This window comes from Pelobates fuscus, chromosome 2 (genome assembly GCF_036172605.1).
Source record: "Pelobates fuscus isolate aPelFus1 chromosome 2, aPelFus1.pri, whole genome shotgun sequence".
NCBI lineage: Eukaryota > Metazoa > Chordata > Amphibia > Anura > Pelobatidae > Pelobates > Pelobates fuscus.
In genome coordinates, this window is record NC_086318.1 from 41,434,057 (window position 1) to 41,452,312 (window position 18,256).

General features: G+C 40.6%; 1 protein-coding gene across 1 annotated transcript in view; it reads left to right on the forward strand.

Moving 5' to 3' along the window:
- The first annotated feature begins 765 nt into the window (after positions 1-765).
- ATAD2B (ATPase family AAA domain containing 2B) overlaps positions 766-18,256 on the forward strand; it is a 126,208-nt gene continuing 108,717 nt past the window's right edge. The window contains exons 1-3 of the mRNA XM_063442117.1: positions 766-992; positions 13,267-13,421; positions 17,447-17,496. Of these exons, the coding sequence (XP_063298187.1) occupies positions 885-992; positions 13,267-13,421; positions 17,447-17,496 (313 nt within the window). The 5' untranslated portion in view covers positions 766-884. The remainder of the gene's footprint in view (positions 993-13,266; positions 13,422-17,446; positions 17,497-18,256) is intronic.

Consider the following 18,256-nt stretch of genomic DNA (forward strand, 5'->3'; position numbering starts at 1 on the left):
GAGGCAGCCTCGAGAGAGTAATTCCGTATATGGGATGTCGGCTATTAATTTATCCGAATAATCGATTAAGAATAGTATTCTCTTTGGAGACTCATTTCAAGTTCAAGCTTCCCATTATCAGACAACAGAATCATGAGGTCCAAAAAAGACCCATTCATGATCATCGATAGTTAATAAATATTACTCTGGCTGTAATATTAATAGGCCTGGTACTATTTATGTATTTTATTTAAAAACTTACAATCATGGGTATTTTTTACATGATTAATAAAAATTAAGTTTTATTAAAGGTCCTGAGAATCCCATTTTAATTTATTCTGGTTTGAGGTTAGTTATCTCTATTTCCCAGAATCATATCTATATTATCTTTACTAAACTTTCTGGTAATTATAACCTATAAACATATTGTTTTACAAATAAATAGCTCAACCTATAGGCACACCATGGGTGATACACCAGGCAATAACTGTGGGGCAGCCATTAATTAACCAGGGAAGCTCTCCCAAGATTATTTTATTTCCCTCCTGCACACTATTAATATTTATTAGCACAGGGACACAGCTCCCATGAATTTCCCAATCCCTATTTAGAAGTGGTATCAGGCCAAGGTGGCTCTGCCCACTGCTCTGCCAGGAACAAAGATGGCGGCCCTGGACGTTACGTGCAGCGGCCATCGCTGACCATAGAGTTCGGTCCGGGGGTTAGAGCGTCTCCTAGCGGCCGCTGTGAGGAGCGGCGCGTCTGACAGGGCAGAGAAAGGGAAATGGCGGCCGGCGGCGGCTGTGCCTGATCCGAGGAGCCGGGGGCCGACGGTCAGAGCAGTTCAGGGGAGGCAGGGCGGAGCTCGGCCAGCGGAGAGCAGCGGGGAGGGAGCCGGTCACAGGATGGTAAACACCCGGCGGAGCGCAGGGAAAGGCCCGGACGGCAAATCCATCTCATCCCGAACCCGGGCTGGACAGAACCGGCTACGGAACCGGGCGGAACCGGCACAGGTAGAAACATACCGACACTATATAAATATACACTGTGTGTACTGACACTATATATACACTGTGTGTACTGACACTGTATATACACTGTGTGTACTGACACTATATAAATATACACTGTGTGTGTACTGACACTGTATATACACTGTGTGTGTACTGACACTGTATATACACTGTGTGTACTGACACTATATAAATATACACTGTGTGTGTACTGACACTGTATATACACTGTGTGTGTACTGACACTGTATATACACTGTGTGTACTGACACTGTATATACACTGTGTGTACTGACACTATATAAATATACACTGTGTGTGTACTGACACTGTATATACACTGTGTGTGTACTGACACTGTATATACACTGTGTGTACTGACACTGTATATACACTGTGTGTACTGACACTGTATATACACTGTGTGTACTGACACTATATAAATATACACTGTGTGTGTACTGACACTGTATATACACTGTGTGTGTACTGACACTGTATATACACTGTGTATGTACTGACACTATATATACACTGTGTGTGTACTGACACTATATATACACTGTGTGTGTACTGACACTGCATATACACTGTGTGTGTACTGACACTGCATATACACTGTGTGTGTACTGACACTGCATATACACTGTGTGTACTGACACTGCATATACACTGTGTGTACTGACACTGCATATACACTGTGTGTACTGACACTGCATATACACTGTGTGTACTGACACTGCATATACACTGTGTGTACTGACACTGCATATACACTGTGTGTACTGACACTGCATATACACTGTGTGTACTGACACTGCATATACACTGTGTGTACTGACACTGCATATACACTGTGTGTACTGACACTGCATATACACTGTGTGTACTGACACTGCATATACACTGTGTGTACTGACACTGCATATACACTGTGTGTACTGACACTGCATATACACTGTGTGTACTGACACTGCATATACACTGTGTGTACTGACACTGCATATACACTGTGTGTACTGACACTGCATATACACTGTGTGTACCGACACTGCATATACACTGTGTGTACCGACACTGCATATACACTGTGTGTACCGACACTGCATATACACTGTGTGTACCGACACTGCATATACACTGTGTGTACCGACACTGCATATACACTGTGTGTACCGACACTGCATATACACTGTGTGTACCGACACTGCATATACACTGTGTGTACCGACACTGCATATACACTGTGTGTACCGACACTGCATATACACTGTGTGTACCGACACTGCATATACACTGTGTGTACCGACACTGCATATACACTGTGTGTACCGACACTGCATATACACTGTGTGTACCGACACTGCATATACACTGTGTGTACCGACACTGCATATACACTGTGTGTACCGACACTGCATATACACTGTGTGTACCGACACTGCATATACACTGTGTGTACCGACACTGCATATACACTGTGTGTACCGACACTGCATATACACTGTGTGTACCGACACTGCATATACACTGTGTGTACCGACACTGCATATACACTGTGTGTACCGACACTGCATATACACTGTGTGTACCGACACTGCATATACACTGTGTGTACCGACACTGCATATACACTGTGTGTACCGACACTGCATATACACTGTGTGTACCGACACTGCATATACACTGTGTGTACCGACACTGCATATACACTGTGTGTACCGACACTGCATATACACTGTGTGTACCGACACTGCATATACACTGTGTGTACCGACACTGCATATACACTGTGTGTACCGACACTGCATATACACTGTGTGTACCGACACTGCATATACACTGTGTGTACCGACACTGCATATACACTGTGTGTACCGACACTGCATATACACTGTGTGTACCGACACTGCATATACACTGTGTGTACCGACACTGCATATACACTGTGTGTACCGACACTGCATATACACTGTGTGTACCGACACTGCATATACACTGTGTGTACCGACACTGCATATACACTGTGTGTACCGACACTGCATATACACTGTGTGTACCGACACTGCATATACACTGTGTGTACCGACACTGCATATACACTGTGTGTACCGACACTGCATATACACTGTGTGTACCGACACTGCATATACACTGTGTGTACCGACACTGCATATACACTGTGTGCACCGACACTGCATATACACTGTGTGCACCGACACTGCATATACACTGTGTGCACCGACACTGCATATACACTGTGTGCACCGACACTGCATATACACTGTGTGCACCGACACTGCATATACACTGTGTGCACCGACACTGCATATACACTGTGTGCACCGACACTGCATATACACTGTGTGCACCGACACTGTATATACACTGTGTGCACCGACACTGTATATATATATATATATATATAAATATACACTGTGTGCACCGACTCTATATAAATATACACTGTGTGCACCGACTCTATATAAATATACACTGTGTGCACCGACTCTATATAAATATACACTGTGTGCACCGACTCTATATAAATATACACTGTGTGTACCGACACTATATAAATATACACTGTGTGTACCGACACTATATATATAGTACACAGAGTGCACCTGTCATGGTTGAATATATTTATCACCTGTTATATGTGCAATATATATATATATATATATATATATATATATATATATATATATATGTGTTTCCATAAATCTCAGTTATGTTTCCATAGATCTCAGCTGGCGGTGTCATATCATGTTTATATACTGCCTGATCAGCTGACTGGCGGTGTGATGTCATGTTTATATACTGCCTGATCGACTGGCGGTGTGATGTCATGTTTATATACTGCCTGATCGACTGGCGGTGTGATGTCATGTTTATATACTGCCTGATCAGCTTGCAGTGTCATATCATGTTTATGTACTGCCTGATCAGCTATTGGCATCATATCCTTTTTATATACTGTCTAGATCATATTGATAAACCATGTTACTAATGTTTACATATCAGATTGGAAAGCTGACTTCTTTGAATGGTTGTTTATGTAAACTTTATCTGTTGGATGTGGTATATGTCCTATACTTTACTTTATACAGCGAATGAGCCTGAGCTATGGAATGTGATATGTTCAGTGTTATAAAAAAAGACGTATGCTATTTATTTAGGATTTAATTCATTTAATTTATTTATTACTGCTATTTATAAAGCGCCAACAGATTCCGCTTTATAAAGGGATTAATATATACTTTTTTATCTTTGTATGATGCAGTTTGTGTTGCAAAAAAATCTAGTAAAGTAATATGCGTGTACTGTATAAATATACTTTGTATGCAGCTTGTTTGAGTGTCTATTAAGTGACCGTTTGGGCCATTCTGATAATAACTGGTGTGTTAAAAACGCTTTAATTGAGCTTCAAGTTTACTGTGTTATGTGGGCACTTTAGGTAGAAATACACAGTACAGTATGTCTGAGCTGTTACAGGTGGTACAGTGTGTGACTGATGAAATTTGGCAGAGAGCAACCTTTCTGTTATTGGGCCCATACTAGCAGCTCTTTTGCAGATTAAGATGCCCTTGTTTGACACATTATTGGTTCTCTTCGCAAATTGACTTGATGCACATCCCCCCATATGTTGGAATATACACCGTCTTCTCAGACACTCCCTGCAACTTGAAGCTGAGCACAGATTTCCCAAGATATACTTTGAAACAGCCAACAAAACAATCCAGCAATTCAAGCCTAGCTGTCTTTAGCAGGGGTATCAAACTGCACCCTTTCATAGCTGCTGTTGGACCCCAGCTTTCATAAATCTGTCAGCCAGCACTACAGTTCCCCAAAATATTACAATTAACCAGTTTCAAGGGAACCAAAAGTTCAACACTCTGGGAAGTTATTTGCAATGTGTTCAGATCCCAGACCTTCTGATATTGAGTAATACAGTGGGTAAAGTCGACTTGTAAGTGACTTGTGAGTTTCAACATGTTATGTTGTGCTTTTCCGGAATAACCACCCTTTAAATACACGTCATGAACAAAGTTTGTGTGCTTTCACACGCACAGTAGCACCCACTGCTGTAATTGCTTGGTGAGGCTCTGAATTTAATGTGAAGTTTCTGATCAACGTACTTTTTAAAAGGACATTCTAGGCAGGCACGGGACAGGTTTTCTTTTTTTGTGCATAGTAAAGGCATGAAAAACAATAAAAATGCTGCTCATGCTGCAAATTCCCAGTCTCTGCAGTAAGCTTTCAACAACCTAGATTATTTGTAAATTTACAAATGCCCCCGCTATGGATTGGCTGAAAATAATTAAGTCCATCTGGAGGAATTTGGACACTGAAATTCAGGGTGTGATTACAGTATTCCTCACTGACAAGTTCTTGGCATTCAGCATCAGAATAGATATGAATGTCCACTAGATTTTCATTCTGGATACTGAATATGTGGAGCATTTGCCTTCTAACCGTGAGCATGCAGTTAAAAACAAACAAACTTGGAGATGCTATATTGATGGCTGGCCAGTTCTCACAAGCCAGCTGCCACAGTAAAATGTGTGAAAACAAAATAAAAATTCCCAATTCATGTAAGGGTCAATATGACCTCCCTATGTCTATTGTAAGGACAAAGTCTTCCCTTAATTAGAGCTGACCTCCCTACCAGGAAGAGCTGCACCATTAAGAAGTGTCTCATTATGGGTCTATTCATATGTAATAAACAGATGTCTTGCAGGACTTTTTGGGATACATCGATTATCACACAGCAGTTCTACTTTTTACTTAGGCAAAGTTGTGATGGTGCTTAGAGTGACCTTATAAAGGAATACTTTCTAAGAAATATAGCTTATTGTACAGGTTATGATACAAGTAGCCTTTTGTTGCTACAAAGGGCTCCCCCTGACCCAAAAGATCCGCATCTCTGTTGCTGTTCAGCTAATAAGGATCTCCAAATCTGTCCAATTTATACTAAATACATTTTAGTGGTAACTAACATTATAGTGTTGATCAATGTTTGCAGACTGCATCTATTGCTTCCTATAAGCTTGTTTTCTCCTTCACATTCCTAAACACAGCCAGCCAGACAGGGAGGCTGTGTTTAGGAAGTTCTAAAGATTAACACTGTACCGGATTGTTCTTGTAGGCCGGTACAGTGTTAATCTTCAGAACTTCCTAAACATCGAGTACTGATGAATTGACAAACACTTTGCAAAATTCACCAACTCTGCTCTTTTACATCTGCCGTTCTTGTCTAACTTTTTAAACTGTAGTGCCAAGCCATCACAACTCACTGTTTAGTGAATAACACTCTTTTAATACCCTGCAGGGCTAACAATACATTCTCACATCAGGTCCTGTAAAGTTTTTAAATACACAGTACTTTGTTCCATATACACAATGCAGTGGCTGGATGACATGCCACACTCCCTTTATTGTTGCTGGGGCTCATTATACTCTTTTGTCACAGTCATATAGTCTGTTTGCTGGCAGAGAAGTGCTTTAGGAGCCTTTTAATTGTCCTTGGCTGGACTGTGATAAGCAAGCAGCACAGCAAGTCTGCAGTAAGACACATCTCCCAGTTGTTTTGCTTGTTAATATGTGATCCAGCACACCATTCAAGTTCATCTGGGGGCAGCGCATAGTTCTCTGCATGGAGTGTAAACAAAGACCAGCTGGAGAGCAGACTAGCAGCATAGCTGGGACAGCTTCCTGTGGGGTGGGGAGACTCCTAAGCCGTAAGGGGAGCATGTAGGGTGTGGATTTATTGTCCGGACTAGGTTAAAGCTTTTATTTTTAATCTGAATGACATAAAGTACCTGCCTTTCACGTTTAACTATTAGATGATCTATTGCATGGTATATGCCTTCCGTATCAGCAGATTTCTGCATTAAAGATTACTGATGTCAGCGTTGGTTAAACACGTATTGGGGTGACTTATATTGTACTCCCTTTACATTAATAGCTACCATTAAGAAGATCCTGCAGACTTGTCCATTGTCGTCTCTCCCCATCTGCTAAAGATTTATATATATATATATATATATATATATATATATATATATATATATATCCGTGACAACATTTGTATGTAAAGAACATCTACAGGGCTCACTATCTTAATAAAACACAACAATTCCAACAGTCCTTAAATCTGACGCCTAGTTGGATGGGTTCTGAAATTGACAGTGCTGTCAACAGGTTACACACATTGCTTTAGCAGTTCTAAGTGTGCCATTCCCTGCTCCTATCTGGCGTTTACCAGGCACAGTTTATTCTGTTTGGAGAGTGAGCCTCTTGCCTGGCTGGCTTTGTTTAGGAATGTGAAAGTGGGTTGCTTAGTGAATTGGCTGTGCTTGCTTTATTTTTCTGCCAAACTATCTTTGTTGACATCACTTCTGTTTACATTTTTTTTTCTTTTTTTGTGTGCTGTCCTCATCAATTCACATTTGACATCTTTTAGCTTCTTTTCCTGTGTACAGCTGTCACGTATGCCTAGGTGATTGTACAATGGCTTGATGATTATCACTTATACAGTGCACTAAAAAAAGTATTCACACCTGTTAATTTTTTTTTATATCTTTTTTTATTCCCCAATTGTTTACATTATTTTTCATGTAAATCTACACTCAATACCCATAATGAAAAAAAACAAAACAAACAGATCTAACTGAAATATCTCTGGCATAACTATTCAGACCCTTACCTCAGTACTTAGTTGAAGCACATTTGGCAGCAATTATAGCCTCATGTCTTTTTGGGTATGAGGCAACAAACTTTGCACACCTGGACTTAGTTAGTTTCTACCATTCATCTCTGTAGATCCTCAGGCTCTGTCAGGTGGGATAGGCTGTCGGAGGGCAGACTCTCAAGTCTCTCCAGAGATGTTGGAAGAGCTGTAGGAAGAGTCCTGGTTGTTCCAAACGTTTTCCATTTATGAATCATGGAGGCCTTTTAAGGGAGCAAAATAAAACAAATAAAAAGTGGCCTTTCTTATAACTGTGCCGCGACATTCCTGTCTCTGAGCTCACCTGGAAGTTGTTTTGATCTCATGGCTTGGTTTTTGCTCTAATATACATTTACAGCTTTGAGACTATATATATTTAGTTAAATCAATTGAACTTGCCACAGGTGGACTCCAATCAAAGTGTAGAAACATCTCAAAGATGTTCCAAAGAAATGGGATGGTTATGAGTTTACGTTCATATGTCTTGTCAAAGAGTCCGACTACGTCAGTGTAATATTTCAGTTTATTTTTTTAAATAAAATTGCAAAGTTTTTAAAAATGTTGTGTTTTTTTTTGTCATTATGGGCTCTTCATTGTAGGTTGACATTAAAACAATGTAATTTAAACAATTGTAGTGTAAGGCTTCAATATAAAAAATGGTCTGAATACTTTCTGAATGCATTCCATACGGAGTTTTTGAGAGCTCGCTGTACAAACTGTAAATCATTATGGATTTGTTTCAGATGTAGGAATTTCAGGGGTTAGTATCTGTTATTTTTTAATTTCGTGCCCATTTTAAAAACATTATCTGTGCAAAGCTCCTGGATAGAGCCTGTACCTGTAAAAGACATTTCGGATGCGATCACAAGGTGTTCTCGTAATTGATAAAATAACCACATTGCAGTGAAATTTTTTTGTTCACTGTAACATTGTCATTCTTGGTATTTTGGTGAGCTGCACCTGATTGTAACGCCTCGGTGCTAAGACAATGCATTGATCTTAAACCTTGCCCTCCCTGATCTTACAATGTGAACACCTAACATGTTCCAGCATGTAGAAATGTGTGCTAGCTCCAGCAGCCGGTCTCTCAGCGAGTACAATGTGTATATACAATGAAATGGTTTTCCTGGAGAGTTGCAAGTTTTGGATTGCAGCCTGTGAGGTCATTTAAGGATATGCTTCTAGTGCTGTGTTCAGTGTCTGGCCGTAAATGCCCTACTTTAACTTGATGCAATGTATGATTGCATTGTTTAATATGTACATGCAGGGTACGGAACTGCTCAATATATGGATCAACGCAGCACCGATTTTAAATTAGTTTATAAGACAGATAAAAGGAAATATAAGGGAGGGTTACATGCATTTATAAATCTGTAAGGAAGACCCTGCAGTGACTGGAACTTGATTAAGACATTAACCACAATATTTTCTGCTATCCTTATTGGACCCTGTATTTTCTAGGCTCCTTTAATGCTACTGCAGTAATGGGTGTGATTAATCAGCTGATTATTTAGGTTTTGAAATTACTATTATTAGGATATCTTTTTTCTTAAAGGTGCAGTGATGCCTTATTTTTCAATAAAAGCAAAGTGAGTGCAGTTCAGATAAATATGTCAACTGTATGTTTGCTAAAATACACTCTATACTGTACTTTAGAAAAAGCACATGGTGTTTTTTGGAAGAAATAAACAATGGGGATAAAAAACAAACCGGTTTAAATCTTTGCAATATTCTTGTTAGTCCTACGCTGGTCGCCTAGGACAGTGCTTCTTTGGAAGTTTAGCTCCGTTCTGGCTGTCCAGCCAATGCTCCAGTGTGACTTGTAAATGACAATATTCTCATATAAGGATATGTTACAAAATGCAGACTTCTTTTAGTAAGAAAGGTAAAATTCATCTTTCAGTTTATTTCCTTGTTCCATTTAACTCTCGTCAGCGAATTAGCAATACCTAACCATAGCACTGTATGAAGTCTGCCCATTTATTAAAAAAAAGTGTGTCCTAGTGTACAGTTATGAAGAAATTATTGAGTTGTAGCTAAAATTGTAAACTTATTTTGTTTGTTTTGTATTTGTCTATTATACTTTTTTTTTTTTCTACAAAATAGACACATCTCTAGGGAGATTCTGAACCTAACATCCATATATGTATTACATTCTCAAAAAAGCACTAGTTAGGACAAACTGTTTGAAATCTTGGAATCACAATGCCACCCTAGCACCATAAACATCACAGTAAGTGGTACAGGACAGCTGATGTTAAATAAGCTGGCATGATACTGTTAAAACCAGATAGCTTTCATGGAAAACATTCTCTCTGGACTTTTAAGGGGTTAAACAAAACTCTTTTCATAGTTTCGAGTACTGCTGGAGTAGAGTTTTCTCATATAAATATAAAATGAGAAAGGAACACAATGTGAAATTGCTGTTCCCAAATCCTTAGTCATACAAGTTCATCTGTTTGGCTCGCTGCCACAAAACAATCTCTGGTTGAGTAACGAAGTGAAACTTGAACCAGATCAAATTATTAAAACACAAAAATACTTCTGTGTCATCGACCTACATTCATAGGAGGAAGAAGGGTTTGGAATGAGATCACACTGCCGGTCAACAACCGAAAGTCTGCTCAGTATTGATTGTCTGCTGAATATTGCTTATGTCTGAATTTTGGCGCGGCTAGTATGTCTACAGTTGACAGTTAAAAAAATAAATAAAAAAAATAAATAAAAAATGCTGGATTATAGAATGAAAACAGGCAGAAAACCATCATCTCCGACTCTCTGAAACTCATTTAAAATGTCTTTTCCCACTTAAGATGCAACATCCAAAATAATTTTCTTGATTTTTTAATCGCATCTTCATGCTACTGGCCAGCAAATGAAAAGTGTTGCCCTGTAATATGAAGCATTCAACATAGTTTGACTTCTTACCTGGGGTCTGCTGGACATCTTTTACCGCCCCACATCATACAGGAACAATAAGTGGTGCAGGGTTTAACTCATTGGCTGAGAGAGATAAGCTGACACTAATGTAGTGGAGATTGAGAGTGATGCCTGGTGGTCCTAGGTAATTAAATCCTTCTAAAATCGGTTAACTCGGGGCTTGACAAATTTGCTTGAAATCTAGGAGCCAGGTTTTTCAAAGTCAAAAATACAATTCTTAAAGGACCACTCTAGTGCCAGGAAAGCATACTCGTTTTCCTGGCACTAGAGTGCCCTGAGGGTGCCCCCACCCTCAGGGACCCCCTCCCGCCCGGCTCTGGAAAGGGGAAAGGGGTAAAAACTTACCTTTTTCCAGCGCCGGGCGGAGAGATCTCCTCCTGCTCTCCTCCTCCGATCCTCCTCTTCTCCTCCCCGTCGGCTGAATGCGCACGCGCGGCAAGAGCTGCGCGCGCATTCAGCCGGTCACATAGGAAAGCATTCACAATGCTTTCCTATGGACGCTGGCGTGCTCTCACTGTGAAAATCACAGTGAGAAGCACGCAAGCGCCTCTAGCGGCTGTCAATGAGACAGCCACTAGAGGACATAGGGGGAAGGCTTAACCCATTCATAAACATAGCAGTTTCTCTGAAACTGCTATGTTTATGAAAAAATGGGTTAACCCTAGAAGGACCTGGCACCCAGACCAGCTCATTAAGCTGAAGTGGTCTGGGTGCCTAGAGTGGTCCTTTAAGGGGACAATATAGTCACCAGAACCATTACAGCACACTTTTGAATGTAAACAGACTTTTCAGACTAAAGTCAGTGTTTTCATTGCTGTTTTGCAGTGACTGGGTGACAATCACTCAGACGGTTTCTAGAATTGCTTCCTGGGTCAGTGCTGCACAGTGTGCTCCGTTAATGCTCTCCATAGGGATGCATTGATTTAATGCATCTCTATGAGGAGAAGTTGATTGTGCAGCAGGGCTTTTTGCCTCGCATGTGCAATAGTCTTTCAATGTTTTTCTATGGGGATTGAAGATCTCAGCCATGGGGGTGAGGCCAGCCTCGGCATCACCAGCATGGCTTGGAAAAATGGTGAGCAAAAACACCTTTCCCATGTGATTGGATGGGGGCAGGTCATCTAAACATACACACGCGTGCACACACACACACACACACACACTGATTTGAGACACAGAAAAACACGCAACACTTACACTCACTCACAAATCATTACTTTTTAAATTTTAAATCCACCCAGCCTCCCTAACTTTGGGAGAGCTGGCGTGGGTCAGCTTTTCCTGGGGTCTAGTGGGGCAGCTGACATCTCCGTGCTCTGCTACGTAGAATGCTGTTTAGTGATGTGGGGCCGGATTGATGTAATAATCCAGCTACCGGCATCACTGGAGGGCGTTCGAGAAAGCAGAGCAGGGAGATTATAGCTCCATTTCCGCTGCTGCCACGCTCATTCAGCCGCCCGCCTCCCTCCCTGAGCTCTACGACCGTCTGCCTGCCTGCCTGAACCCTGCATGTGCTGACTGCCCGCCTCCAATGTCAGCCTGTCATCTTAGGGGCTGAGCAGGCTCACAAATCCCAGGCGACTGGACAAACTTCCTGGTTGCCAAGGCGACCAGGGGCTTGGGACTTGTTGAGCCCTGGTTTAACTACTTACAATGGAGATGGCAGCACCAGGACACTTGGTTCAATTCATATTCATGAGGAGATACTGACTGATGCAGCGTGGCATTTTGCTGTGCATGTGCAATTGCTTCACACTGCTTTTCTATGGGAAAGCATTGGATTGGCTGAGGGTTGAAATACAGTTCACTTTATAGTTTATTGTTAAAGGGACACTATAGTCACCAGAACAACTACAGCATTGAATTTGTTCTGGTGAGTAGAATCATTACCTTTAGGCTTTTTGCTGTAAACACTGTCTTTTCAGAGAAAATGCAGTGTTTACATTACAGCCTAGTGATAACTTCACTGGCCAGTCCTCAGATGGCTGTTAGAGATCCTTCCTGGGTCATGGCTGCCTAAAATGCATCCAAACATTCAGTGTCTCCACCCTCTGCATGCAGACACTGAACTTTCCTCATAGAGATTCATTGATTCAATTCATCTCTATGAGGAGATGCTGATTGGCCAGGACTGTGTTTGAATCATGCTGGCTCTGCCCCTGATCTGCCTCTTTGTCAGTCTCAGCCAATCCTATGGGGAAGCATTGTGATTGGATCAGGCTACCACTTCTGATGATGTCAACAGACTGCTTGTTTTTCTGAGTTTAACAGCTTGCAGAGTTACAGCTTCAGGCTTGAATAGATGGTGGTTTTAACACTATAGGGTCAGGAATACATGTTTGTGTTCCTGACCCTATAGTGAGCCTTTAATAATTACTTGGTTTGTCAAATAGTAAGCTTTGCATGTGAAAAGAACTTCCCTCCACTGAATGAATCAGTTAGTAATCGCCAACATCTTGTTGTTCTTTTCCCTGATTCATATGTCATTACATCTGTTATTCATTATACTACAAAGGTACTGTAAAAATAACACATAAATATGTGGTCTATGTTTCTATCTCTGTACTTGCAAATGTCTTAATATATATTTTGTTTTTGCAGAAAGATACGTACAGTGATGGCAGTTTGAGTGACAGCCACTTATCTCCTCCAGCCAAACGATCTCGTAAACATGCAGAACCTGTGCACAGTGAAAGCCCAAAGGCACGAGCTGGCAAGCCACGAGAGGGATGGGGCATTGCCACTCGTCGATCCAGGTAAATGAAATTTTTCCACCTTATGTACATGGTGGTTGCAATTCGTTGTTACGGATTATTATGTTAGATGTTGCAGTCAGTGTGCAGAGAGGAGATGTCAGCCTATTCCAGCAGGAATTCCCACCTCAGTCATGCGACAAATAAATTGCAGATTCTTAATTTATATTAAAGGAACTCTCTAAGCACCAACACAACTGTAGCTTAGTGAAGTGGTTTTGTTTTGTAGATGATGCCTCTATAATCTCACTGCTTTGTTCTCTGCCATTTAGCTGTTACAGCAGATGTCACTTTTTTTTTGTTGCATTATTTGTACAGACCCACCAAGGTGACATCGCCTGCTAGAGCCTACAACAGATTTAAATTGATTCAGCAGAGAAGGAGATAAGAACCTCTCAAGTAAACACATTGTGCTGTAAGATCCTATTGAATATGTAACACCCCCACCCATCACAGAGCCTGTGTGAGTCACAGCCAGCAGAGGAGGTGTGGCTAGGTCTGCATAAACAAAAGTGATTTCACTCCTAAATGGCAGAGAATTACGCAGTGAGACTGTACGGCATGATCTGTACACCAATTACAACCTTTATGTAGTGACAACCTATTGTTGTGCTGCACAGTAGATAAAAAAGACAAACATTCCATTCTAAGAAAACATGTCGGACATTCAGGAACAGCTTACAATCTACAGACACCAAAACTGTTTCACTAAGTTAAAGTTGTTTTGGTGTTTACTATACCTTTTAATGTGCCTTTAAGTTAGCTGTCAAAAGGTGAACTGGCAATATTTTGACTCCTAATATAAATTGCCTTATATTCTTTGTCTTATTCTGGTTAAATTATAGATTCATTTCACATTTATGTTATCCTTAAACCCTGTTAAATGTGGATGCCTATTTCACCTAATGGGGCTGCTTAGCCAATGTCTGCTTCACAGTTGTTGGTAAATTTCTGTGAATTTTGATTGTTCTTGGGCACGTATGGATAGAGATGGCAGGCAGAAGAACTTTATATAAACTATTAAAAAAGAAAATATTGGGCACTTGCAGTAATGTTCTACTACTGCCCATTATTAAATATCTCAGTCAGTGTGTCCATTAATCAGTATCTCAGTCAGTGTGCCCATTTATCAATATATACCAGTCAGTGTGCCCATTTATCAATATATACCAGTCAGTGTGCCCATTTATCAATATATACCAGTCAGTGTGCCCATTTATCAATATATACCAGTCAGTGTGCCCATTTATCAATATATACCAGTCAGTGTGCCCATTAATATATACCAGTCAGTGTGCCCATTAATATATACCAGTCAGTGTGCCCATTAATATATACCAGTCAGTGTGCCCATTTATTAATATATCTTAGTCAGTGTGCCCATTTATTAATATATCTTAGTCAGTGTGCCCATTAATAAACCTGTTAGTGTGGCCATTTATCAATATCTCAGTCTGTGTGGCCATTTATCCATATCTCAGTCACTGTGCCCATTTATCAAGATCTGTCACTGTGCCCATTTTTATTTATTTATTTATTTATAAAATATTTTACCAGGAAAGATACATTGAGATTTCTCTCGTTTTCAAGTATGTCCTGGGTCCACAAATCATTGCATTGTTACAGTTAGTGTACAATAAAATACAAAATTAATATACAATATATACAACATTTAACATAGAACAGGTAGGAAATATATAATCAACCATGACAGGTACATTCTGTTTTGAGGTATGTAGAGAAGGATCTCTTAAAGGACTTTAAGCTTAGGGAAGATTTTAATTTGTGCGGGAGGTCATTCCACAAATGCGGTGCTCTGTAGGAGAAGGAGGATCGGGCTGCTTTCTTTTTATATTGAGGTAGAATAAGTAAAGTGTTGGTACTGGATCGGAGGTTGTAGGAAGTGGGAACAGCCGGGGAAAGCATTGCGTTCAGGTAGGGTGGGAGTTTCCCAGAAAAGCTCTTAAACACAAGGCTGGAAAGATGAAGGGTGCGTCTGGATTCCAGCAACAGCCAGTTTAGTTCTTTTAGCATGTCACAATGGTGGGTCCTGTAATTACATTGTAGCACAAATCGGCAGAACGAGTTATACAATGTGTTGAGTTTATTAATGTGGGATTGCGATGCAGATGCATATACTACATCCCCATAATCAATGATTGGCATCAGCATTTGCTGTACAATCTTTTCCTTTACTGAAGGGCTTAGGCAGGATTTGTTTCTGTACAGGGCACCTAGTTTTGGATAAAGTTTAGATGCAAGCTTTTCTATGTGCAGGCCAAAAGATAGATTGGGGTCTAACATCATACCCAAGTATTTGAAAGAGTGGACTGTGGTCAGTGTGCCATTTGAAATTGTTTTATCAATATCTGTCACTGTGCCCATTTATCAACATCTGTCACTGTGCCCATTTATCAACATCTGTCACTGTGCCCATTTATCAATATCTGTCACTGTGCCCATTTATCAATATCTGTCACTGTGCCCATTTATCAATACCTGTCACTGTGCCCATTTATCAATACCTGTCACTGTGCCCATTTATCAATACCTGTCACTGTGCCCATTTATCAATACCTGTCACTGTGCCCATTTATCAATATCTGTCACTGTGCCCATTTATCAATATCTGTCACTGTGCCCATTTATCAATATCTGTCACTGTGCCCATTTATCAATATCTGTCACTGTGCCCATTTATCAATATCTGTCACTGTGCCCATTTATCAATATCTGTCACTGTGCCCATTTATCAATATCTGTCACTGTGCCCATTTAGCAATATCTGTCACTGTGCCCATTTAGCAATATCTGTCACTGTGCCCATTTAGCAATATCTGTCACTGTGCCCATTTAGCAATATCTGTCACTGTGCCCATTTAGCAATATCTGTCACTGTGCCCATTTAGCAATATCTGTCACTGTGCCCATTTAGCAATATCTGTCACTGTGCCCATTTAGCAATATCTGTCACTGTGCCCATTTAGCAATATCTGTCACTGTGCCCATTTAGCAATATCTGTCACTGTGCCCATTTAGCAATATCTGTCACTGTGCCCATTTAGCAATATCTGTCACTGTGCCCATTTAGCAATATCTGTCACTGTGCCCATTTAGCAATATCTGTCACTGTGCCCATTTAGCAATATCTGTCACTGTGCCCATTTAGCAATATCTGTCACTGTGCCCATTTAGCAATATCTGTCACTGTGCCCATTTAGCAATATCTGTCACTGTGCCCATTAAGCAATATCTGTCACTGTGCCCATTAAGCAACATAACACATTGTGCCAGTGTGATTAGGAGGGTTAATGTGAGTGTGACAGTGTGTGTTAGGGGTTACAGTCTGGGTGGGTGACAGTGAAACAAGCCTCCACACACTATACCTTTTTTCTTTTCATGCAGTAAAATATATCCTGATGGTTTATTGGTCTCCCTACCTGGTTTTCTGGTGGCTTTGCTACTGGTTTGCTGACCATGTGGTTGTTGTCTCGTAAGCTTTGGCACTGGAAGTGTCAGAGCATTGCCATGATAACATTTGGCAAAGCCCTGATTGGCCAGAGCTCACTGACACCTACCTGCAGCATACAGGGTAAGTCACCGCGCCCTTGGTCACAGACTGTGGACCCCAACGATCAGTCTGTCCTAAGGATAGTGAGGCGACCACAAGGCCTAAGAAGGCCACTTACTTAGAGAGTCGCCTCTGAGTTAATGTGTACAGGGTTGGCAAAATAATGCTTGGGGCTATTCTTGCCCTCAAGATGTTTGTGGCCTACAACTTAAAGAATCCTTGCAATAGATTGCCATAGAAGCATGGTAGTTGTATTTTGAGTTTGTTGCCTAATGTTTACAGTTTTAATGAAATATATTCTTCTCCTGTTTTAAACTCTACAGCTCTCCGTTTTTTTGTTTTTGTTTTTTTACATAAATACGTGTTCGAAATTTATTTTCATGTTCTTGAGAGCCTCTTAGACATACTGTTGTTTATCAGTGTTAAAAATGCTTATAATTTATTTTCCTTGTTTTAGGTTACTGTCTCAGACTGGTGCTACATTACCAAACAGCCACAGTAGTTTATGTGAGTATTAGAACTGGCTTACTTATTGGCTGGTGGAGTCTAAAGGCAAAATATATCTGACCCAAAGAAAGAATTTAACAGCCGATTAACCACCTATATTGTTGTATTTCCTACTAAATATTGTACAAAGCTTTATGTATGTCATTGAGTAGCCAGCAGCAATAATACCACAGCTTGGCAGTGAATGGTCCATGGTTCTTGAATGTTAGCATCCAGTAAACCTGAAGAAGAAATTTAGCCCAGCCATTTACAATACTTGCATGCGTGGGATAGGCATAAGGCTATCCTAACTATAAGATAAGGCCAGGGACTAATGAAAGTATTTAGAAAACTGGGCAGACTAGATGGGCCGAATGGTTCTTATCTGCCGTCACATTCTATGTTTCTATGTTTCTATGTTGAATAGTAGCCATCTCTCATGGAATCAACATGCAATAATTCCAGAATAGGAACATAATGTAACAATACACTCCCTAGCATGTCCGAAAGGTACAACCAACACTTTTAAATGAAAATAGAGAGTCAGCGCTAAGTAATGGATAAGGCAGCAACCACAATGGGAATCCCTCAAAGTCCCCTTCAAACACAACAGGAGAGAAAATAAAGAAAGGAGTCTGCGCCACACAAAATCAATATAATAGTATAACAATAGTATACGTATCCCCCCAAAAAAGTCTTAACTTGACAGTTCTTTCTTTAGGTCAAATGGTCTGTAACGTGCTTGGTCAGGGATAGTGTCCACGTGGGCCTTCCCCGGAAA